General features: G+C 41.9%; 1 protein-coding gene across 2 annotated transcripts in view; it reads right to left on the bottom strand.

Annotated features, from left to right (window-relative positions):
* GFM2 (GTP dependent ribosome recycling factor mitochondrial GFM2) overlaps positions 1-16,638 on the bottom strand; it is a 28,751-nt gene extending 12,113 nt beyond the window's left edge. Inside the window, exons 1-11 of one of the 2 annotated variants that reach the window (XM_090038101.1) lie at positions 16,510-16,638; positions 14,058-14,147; positions 13,219-13,306; positions 12,890-12,935; positions 12,105-12,202; positions 8,004-8,129; positions 6,855-6,943; positions 4,291-4,379; positions 3,927-3,987; positions 3,628-3,813; positions 251-331 (exon numbers count right to left, since the gene is read on the bottom strand). In XM_090038101.1, coding sequence (XP_089894227.1) covers positions 251-331; positions 3,628-3,813; positions 3,927-3,987; positions 4,291-4,379; positions 6,855-6,943; positions 8,004-8,129; positions 12,105-12,202; positions 12,890-12,935; positions 13,219-13,306; positions 14,058-14,147; positions 16,510-16,557 — 1,002 coding nt within the window. In that variant the 5' untranslated portion in view covers positions 16,558-16,638. Of the gene's footprint in view, positions 1-250; positions 332-3,627; positions 3,814-3,926; positions 3,988-4,290; positions 4,380-6,854; positions 6,944-8,003; positions 8,130-12,104; positions 12,203-12,889; positions 12,936-13,218; positions 13,307-14,057; positions 14,148-15,279; positions 16,488-16,509 lie in introns of those variants that run through there. The other variant, XM_090038102.1, reaches the window with a different exon arrangement.
* Positions 16,639-16,665: the final 27 nt, after the last annotated feature.

The following is a 16,665-nucleotide window of genomic DNA, read 5'->3' as shown; positions in this document are numbered from 1 at the left end:
GGTTTATGTTTTAATACTGAAACTACCTGGAGAGCAAATCTTATGACGTTCATTCTTCACATGAGCTACACCTGATTTTAGCAACTATTACTAGCAACCTGCTTCTGCAATTAAAAAGTGCTTTCTTCTTTTTAGCATTCAAATCATACATTTCCTGAGTCACATTCCACCTGTGCAATATTAAAATAAAAGCCACTCAGCGTGAGGGCTGACAGAAATGCAATCTTAGTAAAGAACGGTAAAGATGTACCTTATCAGCTGGTAACAAGTCAAAATTTTCACTAAACTCTCCTAACACCAGCTCAGCGAATTCATCATCGAGATCTGCAACCTGCAAGAGAACACTTTCACATTATGTGTGACAGTATTTCAAAAGCAATCCAGCAATGCTTGTTATCTGGACCTGATAATTACATGGGATAGAAACAAAGCCTCTGTGGACATTAGAGTTTAGAGAATTCGTCATATTTTGAATCCATTTGAATAATATATTTATCATTATACACAATAACATTCACAAATTTAACAAGATTAATGCACATATCACAACTGTTAACTACTGAAAACATTAACTTAAATAATGGTGATAATTAAACATTTTTTAATGAATGTTTCCTTCTTGTATTACAAAACCTAGTAGTTTATACATGAAATGTTTCAGCATTCTCTAAAGCAAAAACCAAAGCAATTTGCTTTCCTTGGGGGAAAAAACCTCTGACTTGAAAAACAAAAGAAATGCACTGAATCCAAAAATGCTCAGGTGGCCCATCAGGTACATTCTACCCAGCAACACATTAAGTAGAACAAGATTTACAATTCCTCTTCAATTCTTCAGCATGACTACCTAGGTTCTTGGCACACTGCTTAGAGAGGGAATCCTCAACACTGCTGTAAAACTGGGCTTCTCAGCTGGGTTGTTGAGGCAGCAGCCAGATAAAACTGCCCCTTGTGCAGGACTGAGGTGCACATGCACTCCTGCTAAATTATGGCTCTCTAATAACCCTAAGGCAAGATGAGTATAGCCCATCCCAGTCCACCTCCCCACACCAACTCCTCCTGGAAACAGAAACATGCAGGACAGTTCCACCCACAAGACGCTAGATCAGGGAGAAGTGTAAGGCTGGTGGGGACCCCAATGCAATGAGGAAGGCATGCACATGCCACAGCCCTTTCCCAGTTGACTGTGCAGCAAGTATGAGAGGCAGTTTTACTTGAAGGTAGCAGCAATCTGGTCAGAAAGAACTCAAGTAAACTGAGGCAGCTCCAACAATGGTGCTGAAGGTACTGCTACACTGAAAAAAAAATTGTGGAAAGATGTCACTGTCTTTGAAAAAATTGAGAAACACTGCTGTAAAGCACTGTGCTATTATGCTGTTCTCTCTAGCGGCTATAAAAGCACCTGGTCAGCTAAACCAAGTATTATCTATTTGGAAAAAGAAATCTAATTGACTACATATTAAGAACAAAGCAATGCATTTATTTCTTTTAATTAAATGAAAGGGAAAATGCTACATTTTATAAAAGATGTAGCTCATTTATTAAACGTTAGAGTAGTGCTGACTGATGGCTTTTACTCAAAGAAAGCACTAGAGGACTGAAAGTAATACAATATACAGCACTTCATGAAGAGAACTTTGTTTTCCCAAACCATCAAGTCCTATTCAGCTGCTTGGAAGGATGATTAAATAAAATTACATGCTCTACATTTATACAATGCTTTTATCTCACTAGATCAAAATGATTCACACAAAGATCCCACCCTGGGTTGCCTTCTGCTAGAAGTGAACTTGAGTTACATATTATAATTCCCTATCCTGCAGGCGAGCAAATCTCAAGAACAAAGATTCTATTATTTTCCCAAGCAATTTTAGGAGAAATATGGAATAGCTCTCCCAGTTCTCTATGCGACACCGTCTCCCATATCTGACATCTTAGAGCAGTGGTTCTTAACCTTTTTAGTCTCAAGACTCTGGCCCACAAGTTTTCAAAATTTAGCAGCACCATATTTTAAAAACAAATTATGTATATTAGGAACTCTATGTTATTAATGAATGTGTTTTTAATTGTATCACTATATTATACTATAATATAAAATGTAATACAATAGGTCACCCCTTCAGGTGCTCCGTCTCTGCCTGGCCCCATGCACATTTGCTCCCAGAGTGGCACTGCAACTCCCTACACACAGATGCAGGGCAGTGCTGGGTGGGCCCAGAGCAGTGCTAGGGATAGGGAACCAGAAGGCTTATTTCTGGACTTAGTTATCTCCCGGCAGCCTCGAGGCCAAAACAGACAGAGCCCAGCGATACCCAGCTAGCAGAGATGAAGCGACAGGCTACACATGTGGCACACAGGGGATAGTAAGGGGAGTCAGCATGGAGGACTGGGCGGAGGGACAACAGGACACCTGGCTGTAGCCCTGCTCCCCACTCCTAGTCTGTATCTGAGGGGACAAGCACAACCCCTGACACTGCAGCTGCTCCTCCAGAAACTCAAATGCCAGGGCTCAGAATCACCTGCCTCCACAGCCCTATCACTGGCCCTGGAAAGATGAGAACAGGGGGATGAGTCAGGCTGAAAAACATGGCTCTCCATTTACCTGTCTACAGCACAGCACTACCAGTCAGAGTGGTCAGCACAAGGGCTGCCCAAGGATGGAATCCACAGGTGCCCTTTTGTCTATGGGACTGAGGCAGGTGGGGGGAAGAACCTACTTGTGCAGGGGCCAGGTGCTATGGCACTCCTGAGGAGGGATCTCATGGCACCCCATCTGAGAATCACAGGTTTAGAGGAAGCTGAAAGTCCTCTTTAATCCACGCAACCAGCTGTGACTTTCTACTCGTGGCTGGGTGGAAGAATCTCCCTTGATAAACACAGCAGGGCAGCTTGTACCCGAAACAGTCAACCACCATAATTTTAACCTGAATAACAAATATTGGAAGTTACAAAATTATAGAGTCATGCTCACTTTCTCTATTCAGTACTTGTTATAACTACTCTTACAAATAACTGAATGTAAACAAAAAAGAAATAATTGTTTTCTGAGAGAACAAATCTCACTAAAATGCAGTAAAGCCCTACAAGGAAAGCTAATCCCCACATTACAATTTACGCAAGCTGTCCCAGAGTGTTCAACATTATGATGGGAACTCAGAACTTTTAAAAAGCCCACTCAAAAATATTCTGTCCTTTTTTACATGTAAGACTGTTTAGTATTTCAGTCCTCTAAACCAAACCAATTACAGTAAATCTACTTTTAAGCCATCATGCAGAAATCAATCAATATGTTTATAGCTGCAAAAAAACACCCCAAAAGTTGTAATCCAAGCAAGAGAAAACATATGTGCACCTAAAATAAAGAACCATGCGTTAAGAGAGCAGAACCTGTATTTTCATGTCTGCTATGGACTTTCTGTATTCATCTGGCCAAAATACTTAAGCACTCTGTGCTTTAGTCTCAAGTGCAGTGAGACTAATAAGCCCAAATCTGCTTAAAATTAATCAAGTTTTCCCTAATTTATTAAATGCTTCTACAAGTGCCTCAACATCCTCCGATGGAAAGAAAACAGTATAAAAAGCGCAGAACGTTAAAAATATTTACATTACATATTTACTTTAAAACTTTACTTGTTCTATTAAGGCATTTCTTGCATCTTTTGCTTCCTTTAAAAGTCCAAGATCATCAGTTTCTGCCAGAGGTTTTTGTTCAAAAACTTTTCCATCATCAGAACTAGAAGTGGGTTTCCAAATAATTTGTTCCTTGGTCACTACATCAATCACTCCCTTGAAAGTTCTGGCTTCTCCAATTGGCAACTGTGGATAAAACAAAGTTGCTCCATTAGGAAATGTATGAAGATAAAACCCACCTCCCACATTAAGATATCAAACATGTTTCAGATTTGCTCATCACAAAATAATTATTTTACCTGTAAAAGCAGAGGTTTTGTCTTCAATTTTTGCTTGATGCTCTCTATAGCATAGGCAAAACTATATTAAAATAAACAGAAGTTGAAAAAGTTATCCAATTGTAATGGTATGTAACAAATGAGTTTGCCATTTACTTGTTGCAAAACTCCTCTCACAGTTACAGGAAAATGCATTTTGGACACACACGCAAAAGGCGGATGCAAATCTAATAGTAGATATTTTACTGCCTACCCACAAGTCTAGTATTTTTAGCTCCAATTAGGAAATGTGCAGCTTCAATTATAAATTAGAGTGATTCTTTCACAGCCTCCCCAACAACATGCTTTTGGTTGCTTCTAAAAATAGAAATGATTGACCACATACTCTGCTTCATTTTTGTCCATCTTGTTTAAAAAACAAATCCGTGGTATATGGTGCTTGTCTGCTTGTCTCCACACAGTCAAAGTCTGTGCCTAAAAGCAAAGAAGTGTATCAACACACTTGTCCAGACATCTGAAAGATAGCATACTCCAATGCAGGAGACCAACTCCTTCCTTTTTCTGATACTTTCTACCCTTACAGCAAGAAAGCAAGAGTACAACACAAGCAAAGGAAGGGACAGCTGTATCCTCTTGATCTATTAGAAGCAAAAATGGACTCCCAAAGAAGCTTTGTCCCAACCAGTCTCTTCTCAACTAATTCATCCTCTAATCCTCAATCTACAAAAGAGTTAAAGTAAGTGAAAAAAAATGGAGGAAATTTAGGGCCTTGTTGCATATTAATTTTAGGCAGCTCTTGATGCTCTTAATCTCTGGACTGTCCGCATATTAACACCTGAAACTATTTTTCCAATTGTGAAAATCACCAGAGCACAACAGAATATCAGTCAAACCCCTTTCTTCCAAAGCACTGCCTATACTAAGGCTGGGAAGGTGGCAGCACAAAACCATCTGCATCAGCTTCATGCCACAGAGATTTATTTCACAGCTAGGGCTACCATCTATTTTCACACTGTTTCTTCAGTCCTTGCTGTTTCCATTTGGATTTGCTTCTATAATGTGCTAATAAAAACTTCCCACTAGGTGAGGCCCATAAATTCAACATTAAAAAAGCCTATGTGTTCTCTTGCTGCCAGCTAATTTTCTTACTTTGTTTCTCAGCACGAAACACCTCCAAGTATTTAATTAGCCAGTGGACCCTATGCAGCTAGCCAGGTTGCAGGGCATGGATGGGTTTAGGAGCAGGGGGGTAAGATAGGGGACCAGATCAGATCCCCATGAGCTGGGGCTTCCTTCCTAGCGCATAGATTCATAGATGCTAGGGTTGGAAGGGACCTCAATAGATCATCGAGTCCGACCCCCTGCATAAGCAGGAAAGAGTGCTGGGCCTACACTACCCCAGCTAGATACACATCTAGCCTTCACCTGAAGACCCCCAGGGTAGGGGAGAGCACCACCTCCCTTGGGAGCCCGTTCCAGACCTTGGCCACTCGAACTGTGAAGAAGTTCCTCCTAATATCCAATCTAAATCTGCTCTCTTCTAGCTTGTGGCCATTATTTCTTGTAATTATGGGTAGTAATTCCCGCAAAACCACCTTCCCTCACTACTCCCACCTCCCAGTCACCCCAGGAAGCAAGAACAGCACCTCCCCATACACACCTAAATCCCTATATATGAAAACATGAGACCTCCTTTATTTTATCCTTCAATGGCTGGCTGACTTCATTTCACCACCCTTTCCTTACTCCCATTTCCTTTCTACCTCTAATTTTATTACTCATCCCTATTTCATTAACTCTGTCTGCCAGCTTCATGTGTCCTCCCAACTCAGCTCTAACTTAACCCCACCTGGAGTAGGTACAGAAGCCTGTCCTGGCTCACCAGCCCTGTAGTGGTAACTCAGAGCTGCAGCTCCTAGTCAGATCCCTGCTCACCAGCCTTCTAATGGTAAGACACAGATGTGCAGGTAGGGGAGAGTCAGAGAAGATTTGGAGCAATCAAGGTGCGATTGCTCCAAACTCAAGATAACACTAACACTGATCAACATTTGGGCAGCTCAGTGTGCAGTGTGTAACAAGGCCCTAAGCAACATGGGAGACTCCAAAAGGACTAAAAGTGTCTGTGCACTCATGCAAACACATGCAGTATGCAGACTGCTGATAGTACTTCAAAAAGCACAAAAAAGTGAGCATTATTATGACTATAGATAGCCAAGATATATTTACTGTAACTGGACTGACATAACAGTAGCATTAAGTACATTTAAATAAAATACATAAAATACTGTCTCTTACCAAAGTGTGGCAGAAGAGGAATTGTGTATGTAATAGCAGATGAAAATTTTTTTAACCCCTAGAGGTTTTCCTTTTCATATTAGGTAGATTTTTAATACCATGCTTATAATCATGCCATCTTACTCCTTTCCAATAGCACATTAAGGATTGTGGCTAAAATATTTCAAGAGTTGTTTATTCTCTCATTCTCTCCCATGGATAGAAGCATGTATTACAGAGCATCCTGTTTTACTGTATCTTTTCTGCATTGTGGTTACACAATACCTAAGCAACACCTCAAGACAAAAATCAAATTCAGGCCCATCCCCATGTTTTCTGCAGCCAGCACAATTCAGTGAAGGAAACAACACTGAGTATCACAGTAATTCTCTAAAATAAAATCTGATTAAATGAGAAATTAACACTTACTCATCATTTTCCATAGGTGGAGCTAGCTAGAAAAATCTTTCAATCTCTATTTGTTATAGAACACCAATGAGAACACCACTTATTTTTGCCTCTATCATCAAGGCCAAGAAAACGCTCATTACCAAAGAAAACAAAACAATTTCTACATGAAATCAGATCTTGAAATTAAACTTACAGTTCTCTGAAACCAACAATTTCAAGTTATTATGTGGAGTAAAGTTGTCACTGAAAGTCAATCATTTTTACCTCCACACCAGCTGAAGCATCGAAGACAGCCACAGCTCCATCCAGCACTCTCAGGCAACGTTCAACTTCCACTGTAAAGTCCACATGACCTGAAGAATTGCAGACAAACCAGCAAAAGTAGCAAGTTAGAATGGTAACACTTCAAGTTTATAAAATATATATCCATCTGGGTACATATACAACGTATGTCTAGCACAAAGGTATCGGAGCTAACTTTAAAACAGCTAGCTCAGACAAAGGCAAAGACTTCAGTCTGGACTGGCTTGCTACCCTAACAACTGGCCCCAGCATGGCTCTCTCATGATCCCACAAAGATTTATATTCCATGCCACCACTGTTGAAAAAGTTTAAGAACAAATTAGCAAGGTCTGCAAGACAGTCTGAGGCCTAACCACTCACACAGACTGCTAATATACTTTGTCTGCGATAACCTGGGTGCACCTGTAGTTTCAGATCAAGTATGCTAATTACTATAAGCAATCTTGTTTATGTGTTATTAAGTTCTCATGCTAACTCCTCCCCAAGACAAGTGCAAACACAAAGACCTAAGTGTAAATGAATTATTAAACTTTGGTAAAGTGACCATAAAGCATGTGGAATGAGGGAGGAAGTTAACAAAACTTTGTATTTTCAAGTCGGCACCAAGCCAAATGGAGAAGATAAGAAATCCTCCCTTTCAAAAATTACACCTCTAGAGAGGGATACATGTTGTCTAACTGGTATCTCTCCAGGCCCACTAGTAAATAGGTTTGAGCTGGTTCCCCAGAGACTCAAAATTAAACAGACCAATGTGGGAAAGAGCCAGAGTCTCAACAATACAAGGCAAGACCCAGCAGGGTGAAAAAAAACTGAAATTCTGACTATTAAAAAGGCCAGGAGAAGACTGAAGACTTGAAATCTTTTAGCCCTAGTTAGTAGATGTTGCACTACACTTTGTGCTACTCTTTAGGGTGCCACCAACTTGCCTGTCTACTTAGTGGGGCTAGGATGCTATTCCGCCTATAAAAGGTTTGAATGATAAACCCAACCTATCAACTCTCAGACCCTTTCCATACTAGGTGGGAGTCATGGTGTTCTTATGCAACATGCTTGATCCATCTGTTCCTCCCCACCACCAAAACCTAATAGATCATATTCAAAACATAGTACCTGGTGTGTCAATCAGATTGATTCTACAGTCCTTCCACTCAAAAGTAACTGCAGCAGATTGAATGGTTATGCCACGTTCTCGTTCTTGTGCCATAAAATCTGTCACTGTGTCCCCATCATCAACATCTAAAACAGCATGGGTATATGCACCATTTCAGTTCAGTCACATAACTTTAGCTTTATAAAATACCTGCCTCGAAACAAAGTAAATACAATGATGTTTTATCCTATACCCCATCTAGTCAGTACACTTTTAAGCCAAGAAACCTTCTTATCCAAGGAATGGAATGATGATGCTATTGTAAATGCCAGCTGAACTGAATTTCTTTCTTGGGAAACAAATATTCTGGAGAAGAAGCTGAATCCCCAAGTGTGACAGAACTCTCTTCCACTCCACCTTTTTTTGGTTGGAGAGGTGCCATTCTGTTACCTTCACTCCCCAGTCCTGTAACCAGCTGGTTGCTGATTTGACGCGGTATGCAATTTAAAGCAATCCTAAGAACTGTTTAAGCTGAGCTGGCCAACAGCATCACAAAGTTTCACCAATTGTAAAAATCACCAGAGCACAACAGAATATCAGTCAAACCCCTTTCTTCCAAAGCACTGCCTATACTGAGGCTGGGAAGGTGGTAGCATAGAACCATCTGTATCAGCTTCATGCCACAGAGATTTACTTCACAGCTAGGGCTAGCATCTATTCTCACACTGTGTTTCTTCAGTCCTTACTGTTTCCATTTGGATTTGCTTCTATAATGTGCTAATAAAAACTTCCCACTAGGTGAGGCCCATAAATTCAACATTAAAAAAGCCTATGTGTTCTTGCTGCCAGCTAATTTTCTTACTTTGTTTCTCAGCACTAAACACCTCCAAGTATTTAATTAGCCAGTGGACCCTATGCAGAACACAAGCCTACATGAATTTGGCAAAAAATGAAGTATCCTAATTTTCAAATACTTGTGGTATTATTTTTGTGAACTATTTGATTAATTTTGAGTAAAGTAAAAAAAAAAAAAATCACAGCCAAGTGCTTCCAACAACACTGTGAACTGAACAATATGAAATGTAAAATCCTATTAAATATGAACTTTCATTTCTACTCAGGAAAACATTTACAATCTTTTCTCCAATGCCTGATGAAGGGTGCTTGCAATTAAACTTTTTTTTTTGCAAAAATATTTTTGGTCTAATAAAAGATATCACCTCTACCACAAGCCCTGACTGCTTTTGCCTCTAGACCAGTATGGCTACAACCTGGATACCCTCCAACAACACTGTTCTTCACGTATCACTGTTGTCTGTAAAACTCAAAACTCAAGGCAAAACCAAAATTATGGACAGTGAATACTTTAAGAAAATGACTACCTGTGTGAACAGTTATTATATGCAGCCTGATTACTATTCATTTCCATTCTTTTTATATGTAGTAAGCCTGTTTTTAACAATATTACTGTTACTCTCACTGTAGAAGCACTACTACTTCAAGCAATAGTGTGCTGGTATTTAGATCCTAGAAATACCTGTTTTTAAACATTTATGAGCATTTCTTTATTATAATATTGAAGAAGATGACTATGAAGTACCTGTAATAGACAACAGGAGGGGAAGCTCATATGATTTTGAGCTGTGTCCAGCCAGCGTGCCATGGGATTGAAAAGGCCATGTACGTGTGCCATGGGATGGAAAAGGTTGAGAAATGCTGCTCTAAGTTACCACTGCTTCCCTGGGGAACAGCTATGCCTAGAATCAGGAAACTATACAAAATATAGCATAACGAGCAACAGTAGGGAATCTCACCTAAACTGACAAAATTTTCTTAGAATATTCAATAAACAATACACACACTTTATTATGAATTAAAAAGGTAATTAGGTTATAAGTTGTTGAAGAATTAACCTGAGAATCTGTAAGAGTTCTCACTACCTTAGAATTTTACCTATATCAGTGATTTTCAACCTCATTTGACAAAACAGCCCTCAGAAATTTCCAGTTCTAAGCTTTCACTCATTTTTTGAGTATGGAAAAATAGTAGAGCAATTCTTTGGTTTCAAAGAACTCAAAGATCACAACAAGCCAAAATATTTTTAATGCTACAAATTTCAATTTGAACTCTGGATTTACCTTGTGAATTATCTGTAAGGGTTAGCATGCCTAATCTCTTAGTACTGCATGGCATACAGAAGCACCCTTGAAAGGATCTCACAATACCCCATAACTTGGGGTGCTCCCGATCATGCCAAACTGCAGTTTTTCCAGACTGTGGACCATGATGTGGTTCCCGCAGGTCACACGTTGCGATAAAAGCCTGGCAGGCAATGGCCTGATGGAAGGCAGGGACTACAACCCCACTGCCTTGTGCATGGCTGGCCCAGCTATTCCCACTCTCATACTACAAGGATCTGCCTCTGCAGGGAGTATACAATGGGCCTCAGGATTACAGTGGGCAATAAGATGAATATGAGCCAACATATGGTGCCCTTGTTGTGAAGAAAGCTAACAACATAGTGGGCTGCATTAGTAGGAGCGTTGCCAGATCAAGGGGAGGGATTATTTCCCTCTATTCAGCACTGGTAAGGCCACATCTGGAGTATTGTGTCCAGTTTTGGATCCCCACTACAGAAAGGACATGGACAAACTGAAGAGTGTCCAATGCAGGGCAACAAAAATGGTTAAGGGCTGGCACCCATGACTTCTGAGGAGACTTCCCAAGCTTTTCCTCAACATGATCCAATTTAAACACTGGAAATTTTTTGTTACCCCAAAATGATACAGACAAGATCAAAAAGGAAGCGTTAATCATATTTCTTTCATGTCTTGCAACTCTTTCGTTTCGCATTCTCATCCTTGTCATTAGTTTTACTCCTAGAGAAAAGCATCCATGAATTTTACTTCAGAGAAAAGCATCCATGTTAGATTTCTATATCATGTAAAATTTAATTTCAGCCAGTAAAATCATACTGATTTTACGTCAGCTTCCTGTAACGTACAAGTGCTTTGCATCAGTCGCAACTGTTGTGCATGGATGAAAAACTGCCATGTATGAGAGTTACATATTTATAAACAAAAAGTGTACTCATCATAATCAGTTGACACTGTCTGACCACATTTTTTTATCGTTGTAACCCCAAAGGGGTTGCAACCCCAAGACTGGGAACCCCTGGGCTAAGGGAACTAGGCTTATGGAGTCTGAAGAAAAGAAAACTGAGGGGGGATTTAATAGCAGCCTTCAACTACCTGAAGGATGGTTCCAAAGAGGATGGAGCTAGATTGCTCTCAGTGGTGGCAGATGGCAGAACAAGGAGCAATGGTCTCAAGTTGCAACAAGTGGGGTTTAGGTTAGATATTAGGAAAAACTCTCTCACTAGGAAAGTAGTAAAACACTGGAACAGGTTACCCAGAGAGGTTGTGGAATCACCACTTTTGGAGGTTTTTAAAACCTGGCTAGGCAAAGCCTTGGCTGGAATGATCTAGTTGGGGATGGTCCTGCTCTGAGCAGGGGGTTTGACTAGATGACCTCTGAGATCCTTTCCAACCCTAATTTTCTATCTCAAGGGAATCCCTGCAGGCTGGGAGTGCCCAAGGAGGTGGGAGCAAACTGAAGAGCCAGAGGTCAGGACAATAAGTGCCACAGCACAGGGGAATCTGCAGGGGTAAGAGATAGGGGCAGTCAACCCCAGCTACATGCAGGATCAGGGCCAGGATCAGGAGTTCATGGGATTGGGGGTGGGTTCATGGGATTGGGAATGGCAGGTCTATAGGGGGCATAGTGCGACTGTGGTTGGGTGGGGTCAGGTGCAAATAGCAGGACAGCTCTGCACTCATGGCCACTAGATCATTGCTATTGTTCTGCATTAGGAACTCCTTGTGCTACATACCATGAAATCTCCTTCATTTGTCACTGGGTTAACTCCTCACTTTGTTCTCGTCAGTTAGTAAGGTCCACACATGGGTGAACTATGTCTGTATGCAGCCACAGTAATTTACATACATGCAAATTACCATTGGTATGTTTATTTTGAACCTGTTTATTTCCAAGTCAGTATTTTTGCCCCCTGCATTTCAAATTAATGAAGTTTTCCTGTAAACCTATAAAGTAATTCTAACCTCCCAATGCTCTCGTGTATCCAGAATAATACAGCATTCTCTCTGTGGTTGTAGTTTTCCCAGCATCAATATGAGCCATGATGCCAATGTTCCGGATTCTGCACAAAAACACCCAAACAAGCCAGACATTATTTAATGCAGTAATTAATATCTATACAGTAATATTATTATCATTCTGATAAGGCAAGTCATTTCAAAACATCAGAAGATACCTTTACATTGTTGCACACGTGATATAGTGTGTGCACTTGTGAAATTTTGAAGTTAAAATGGTTTAGAATTCAAGCCGTGGGCTTTCGACAACATGCCCCATGACTGTTTGAAGAATAAGTGTACAGTGTACTAAAAGGATCAAAGAACAAGAAACATACATTTATATTACTCGTACCATTTCAATATCACACTCTGGTATCAGCAGCAAAATAAAGATATAAAATTAATGTCATTTGCCTTTTACGAATAACAACCACCACAAAGACTACAATGAATGTCAAAATACATATATTAACCTTCCCATTAAGGGTTCAATCTCAGGTAGAGGAGAAAGTCAAAGGAAGAACTCCAATTCCATCAGCCTGAGACTACTTTACTATCAACTGTTGTCTCTTGCCTCCTTCCACTATCTTTAGCAATTCGTTAATGAACATATATTCTATCACCTACAATTTAAAACATACCTGAATTTAAGCAGCCATCACTACCATAGCCTATGAGGCTTTTGCCTAAGTGTCACAACCTTTATTTCTTACATGCAGAAATTATAATACAGAAAAAGAGTTACTTACTTAGATATATGTGGTGTGAGGATCGAACGCAGAGATTTGACATCTTCTGTTTTACAAATAAAAATGAGAAAAAAAAAACAAGGTTTGTTGAAACAAATTCTCACTGTATGAGTGAAATTTTATTTGTTAAAAAAGACCTCTGAAAGGACCATTCCTCACTTTTAAAAGACTGTTTAAGAAAACTAGCAGATGGATGCTCTTTGAAAAAGATGCAGTTTAGCAGCAAAAGTGGAAAGTGAACTACAAGAATAGAGGATAACTGCCCAGCATTCTCAGTATCATTCTGTAAGATTTTACAGAGAACCCAAAAATAATTTAAAATGAAATACCTGGCAGAGAACAGTAATTTTTTTGACTGCATGCTTGTGGTTTTAGTCCTTTTATAACCATCACCCTTGTTCTCCTGCATTGTACATACTAGAAAGAGAAAGACAGAGAGAAACAATTACAGCTTTAAGTAATTAGTTTGCAGAACTACTTTTTCTCCAATTGAGGTTTTTTCCTTCATTTTTCCCCCAAATATGAATATTATTGGCATCTGGGGAAACAAAGGTAAATAATACAATTATATCTGTGTGAGATATTCTGAAGCCTGATGTTTGCTGTTTTCAGGCATTTCACCATTTCAAATTCCTGGTGTCAAGAAGCCCACCCCCACCATATCCAAATCCACTAAGATATGTAGTCTAATAAAAATAAGACAACACAGGACACAGGATTTCACTGGATTTACAGGTACCAAAAAAAGTTAATGAAAACTGCAGTAAACTCCCCGTTTTCTGGCATTCTACTGGCCAGCATGCTGTATTAACCTGCACTGTGTTGCCATCCACCACTCTGCACCACCTCCACGTGCAACCACCCCACACTGCCACCATGCCACCGCCATCCACCACCCCATGCCGCCGTTGGGTGTAAGCCATGTGCAAATCCCTCCCCCCCAGTCCACAACCCTGTGCTGCCATGTGCAACCCCCCCGATTCTGGCTCCAGTATTTTTAGATAACCAGCATTTTTATATTACCAGCACCCAGCATTCCCCCCTCATGCCAGATAACAGAGATTATACTGTATTATTTTACTGAGATGATATGGACAAGGAAACTCAACTAATTTTTGCTTAAAGAAAAATATGGAGTATCTATACAAAAATTTGGGAAAAGTCTTACCCCATTGCACCAACTTGAAGCTGTCAGAACATTTACTGGCAATTTCCTCATGACTCTGAACATTATTGTTCTACCATCTACAGCCACAACCTGCGAATACAAACAAACTGTATATAAAAGGCTGACCATCCAAATTAAGCATCTTTACTACTTCTATTCAAGTAAATCATAATACTAAATAATCTAAGGCTACACCTACACAGGCATGTACAAATATTGAGTTTTTACTATGAGAGTTGCTACTCTCCCAGTAGAAGCTATGGGTGAATAGATGTTCAAGATTTTTCTCCCTGTGCAAAAATGGCCACTCCAGAAGAAAAACCTGAGAGCAACTCAAGTTAAATCACTCCCACGATAGTTTTCCCTGGGATAGCAAATGTCTGTATACATCCTCCTCTGAGAAAAGCCACAATAGTCCTTCAACATCCATGGGTGCTTTGCTCCTTCCCTTCTCCCAAAGACAGCAAGATTCTCAGGCTGGACTCCACTGCTCCAGCAGACCAGAGAGCAGAACATAACCCTCCTTCACGATCCCCACTCTGTGTTGCAGAGACACAAAGGCTGATCCTGAGCAGTCCAGGTCAGCCAATCAGGGCTGCCTTACTGCCATCTGTTTCCAGGCAAACTAGGGGAGCCAGAAGAGCATGCCGAGATGCACACACAGGGATCCTCTGGCTGCACAGTTAGCACTGCAAGCTCTCTGCTTTTCTAGAGCTCAGCATTCAAATGTCTGTTCAGGCATCTCCAGTTAAGTTTTTGGTGGGTTTTTTTACCAGGAAAACAAACAAGGAAAAATTATCTTAGGTCATCTGAACATGCGATGCAGCCTCAACTATCTCTGGTACCAGCAGTTCTGGCAGAATACTATAGCCCAGGGGTGGACAAAATATGGCCCAAGGGCTGGATCCAGTCTGCCAGGCCATTCTATCTGGCCCGCAGGGCCCCTAAAAAATTTAGAAAAGTAGTATTTATTTGCTCCTGGCTGCCTGTCAAAGATGACAGGAGCCAGGGGCAGTAGGACCTAGAGGAAGCCAGTGGCAGGACCCAGCAGCAAGGCCTGCCCAGCCCCACCCCACTCACAACCAAAAGCCCCTGCCTAGCACCAGAGGGGAAAATGCAGCCTTCAACAGCTTGCCAAAATTTGGTAAGTGGTCCTTCACCCAAAATAACTGCCCCTTCCTGCTATAGCCTGTACTAAGAAGCCACCAGACAACATGCACACCTGTATGCCTCTGACAGCTCCTCTACAGCAGCTGCGCTTCTAGTGAGACGTACACTCTGGGAAGACATCAGCTGCAAAAGGGACCACTGTGGCCAACTGAAAGTGCTGAAGCATTTTCACATGCCTTCCACTGCCTGCTCAGCAATGGCAGAAGCTTTCTTTGTTCAGATGGCTGTGTTGCTGCAGAGGACTTTGTGTGTGTGTACTCTCAAAGCTCTGCTGGCAGAACTGCACAATGCAAGCTAGGCCTCATTCCCCACTTCCCACATGAGCAGGATCTGATTGTAATTTATCAGAAACTAAGAACAACACTAAGGTGTTAAAATTACCACACCTCACAAACATCCAGCACATACTTATCAAAGAAAAAATATATATCAATACCCATTTTGCAAGAGGAAAGGACTAAACTTAGCAGAACAAGCCATGTTTAGGTGCCAATTATCTGAAAATCCTAGAACTCAGAGATAAGATAAAGAAGCTATATTATAGCACCTCTAGCTGTGAGGAGAAAGCACAATTTCACAGTAATACTACGACACCATCAAGTTTTCAAGGACCCTGCCATTTGACTCTGTGGCATGTTCAATAATTCAACAACTGGTAGAGAAACCTAGTCTGTTCCTGAGTAACTGGACAGCAGTCAGTTAAGGAACAAGTTAAAGACAGGCATTTGCCAATCTGAGACTGTCACTAGCAGTTTCAGCCAGAAAGAGAAGCCATGTGGCATGAAACCCACTTTCTATCCATCAACCAGCAATCAGAGCAACATCAGTTTCCTTCAAGCTCCCACAGTTGTTAAAGCTACACAGCCATCTGCTCCCCACCCTCCCCCGCCGGGGCCACCCAAGTGTCACCTCGGGAGCCCTGCGCCGCCGCCGCCCCGCGGTAGTGGGGGCAGGGTGGAGCGGTGCCACCTGCTGCTGCCGGGCGGACAGGGGGCGCGGGGCGCCCGAAGGACAGGAGCAGGGCGGGGAGCCCCGAGCCCACGTCCCCCCGCTCGGCTCCGTGTCCCGCCTCCCCATTTCGAGTGGGACCTGCACCCGCCGCGAGGGCAATGCCCAGCCCGACCCCGGGCTTCAGCGGGGCCCAGCGCAGCGCTGCGAGGTCAGCCGCTGGAGCTGGCACCAGGGACAGGCCAGAGATAAGCGGCAGGGGAGGCCAGCCCGGGGCGCGAGGTAGGGCGGTAGCTGCAGGGAACCCCAAGCCCGGGCGCCCCCCGACACCCACCGCGGAGCCGCACGCCCCCTTGCGCAGCAAGGAGTTACGCCCGCACATGCGCAGGCGAGAGGCGAAAACTACCCGCCCCGCCACTTCCGCTTCCTCCGCGGGTCCATCTCTTCCTTCCGGGCAGCCCCATCCCCGCAGCCCTTGGGTTCTGGCTGC

Source organism: Crocodylus siamensis, chromosome 3 (genome assembly GCF_052110815.1).
Source record: "Crocodylus siamensis isolate JL-2025a chromosome 3, ASM5211081v1, whole genome shotgun sequence".
Lineage (NCBI taxonomy): Eukaryota > Metazoa > Chordata > Crocodylia > Crocodylidae > Crocodylus > Crocodylus siamensis.
The sequence above is the reverse complement of the archived record's forward strand: the minus strand, read 5'-3'. Positions and strand labels throughout refer to the sequence as shown.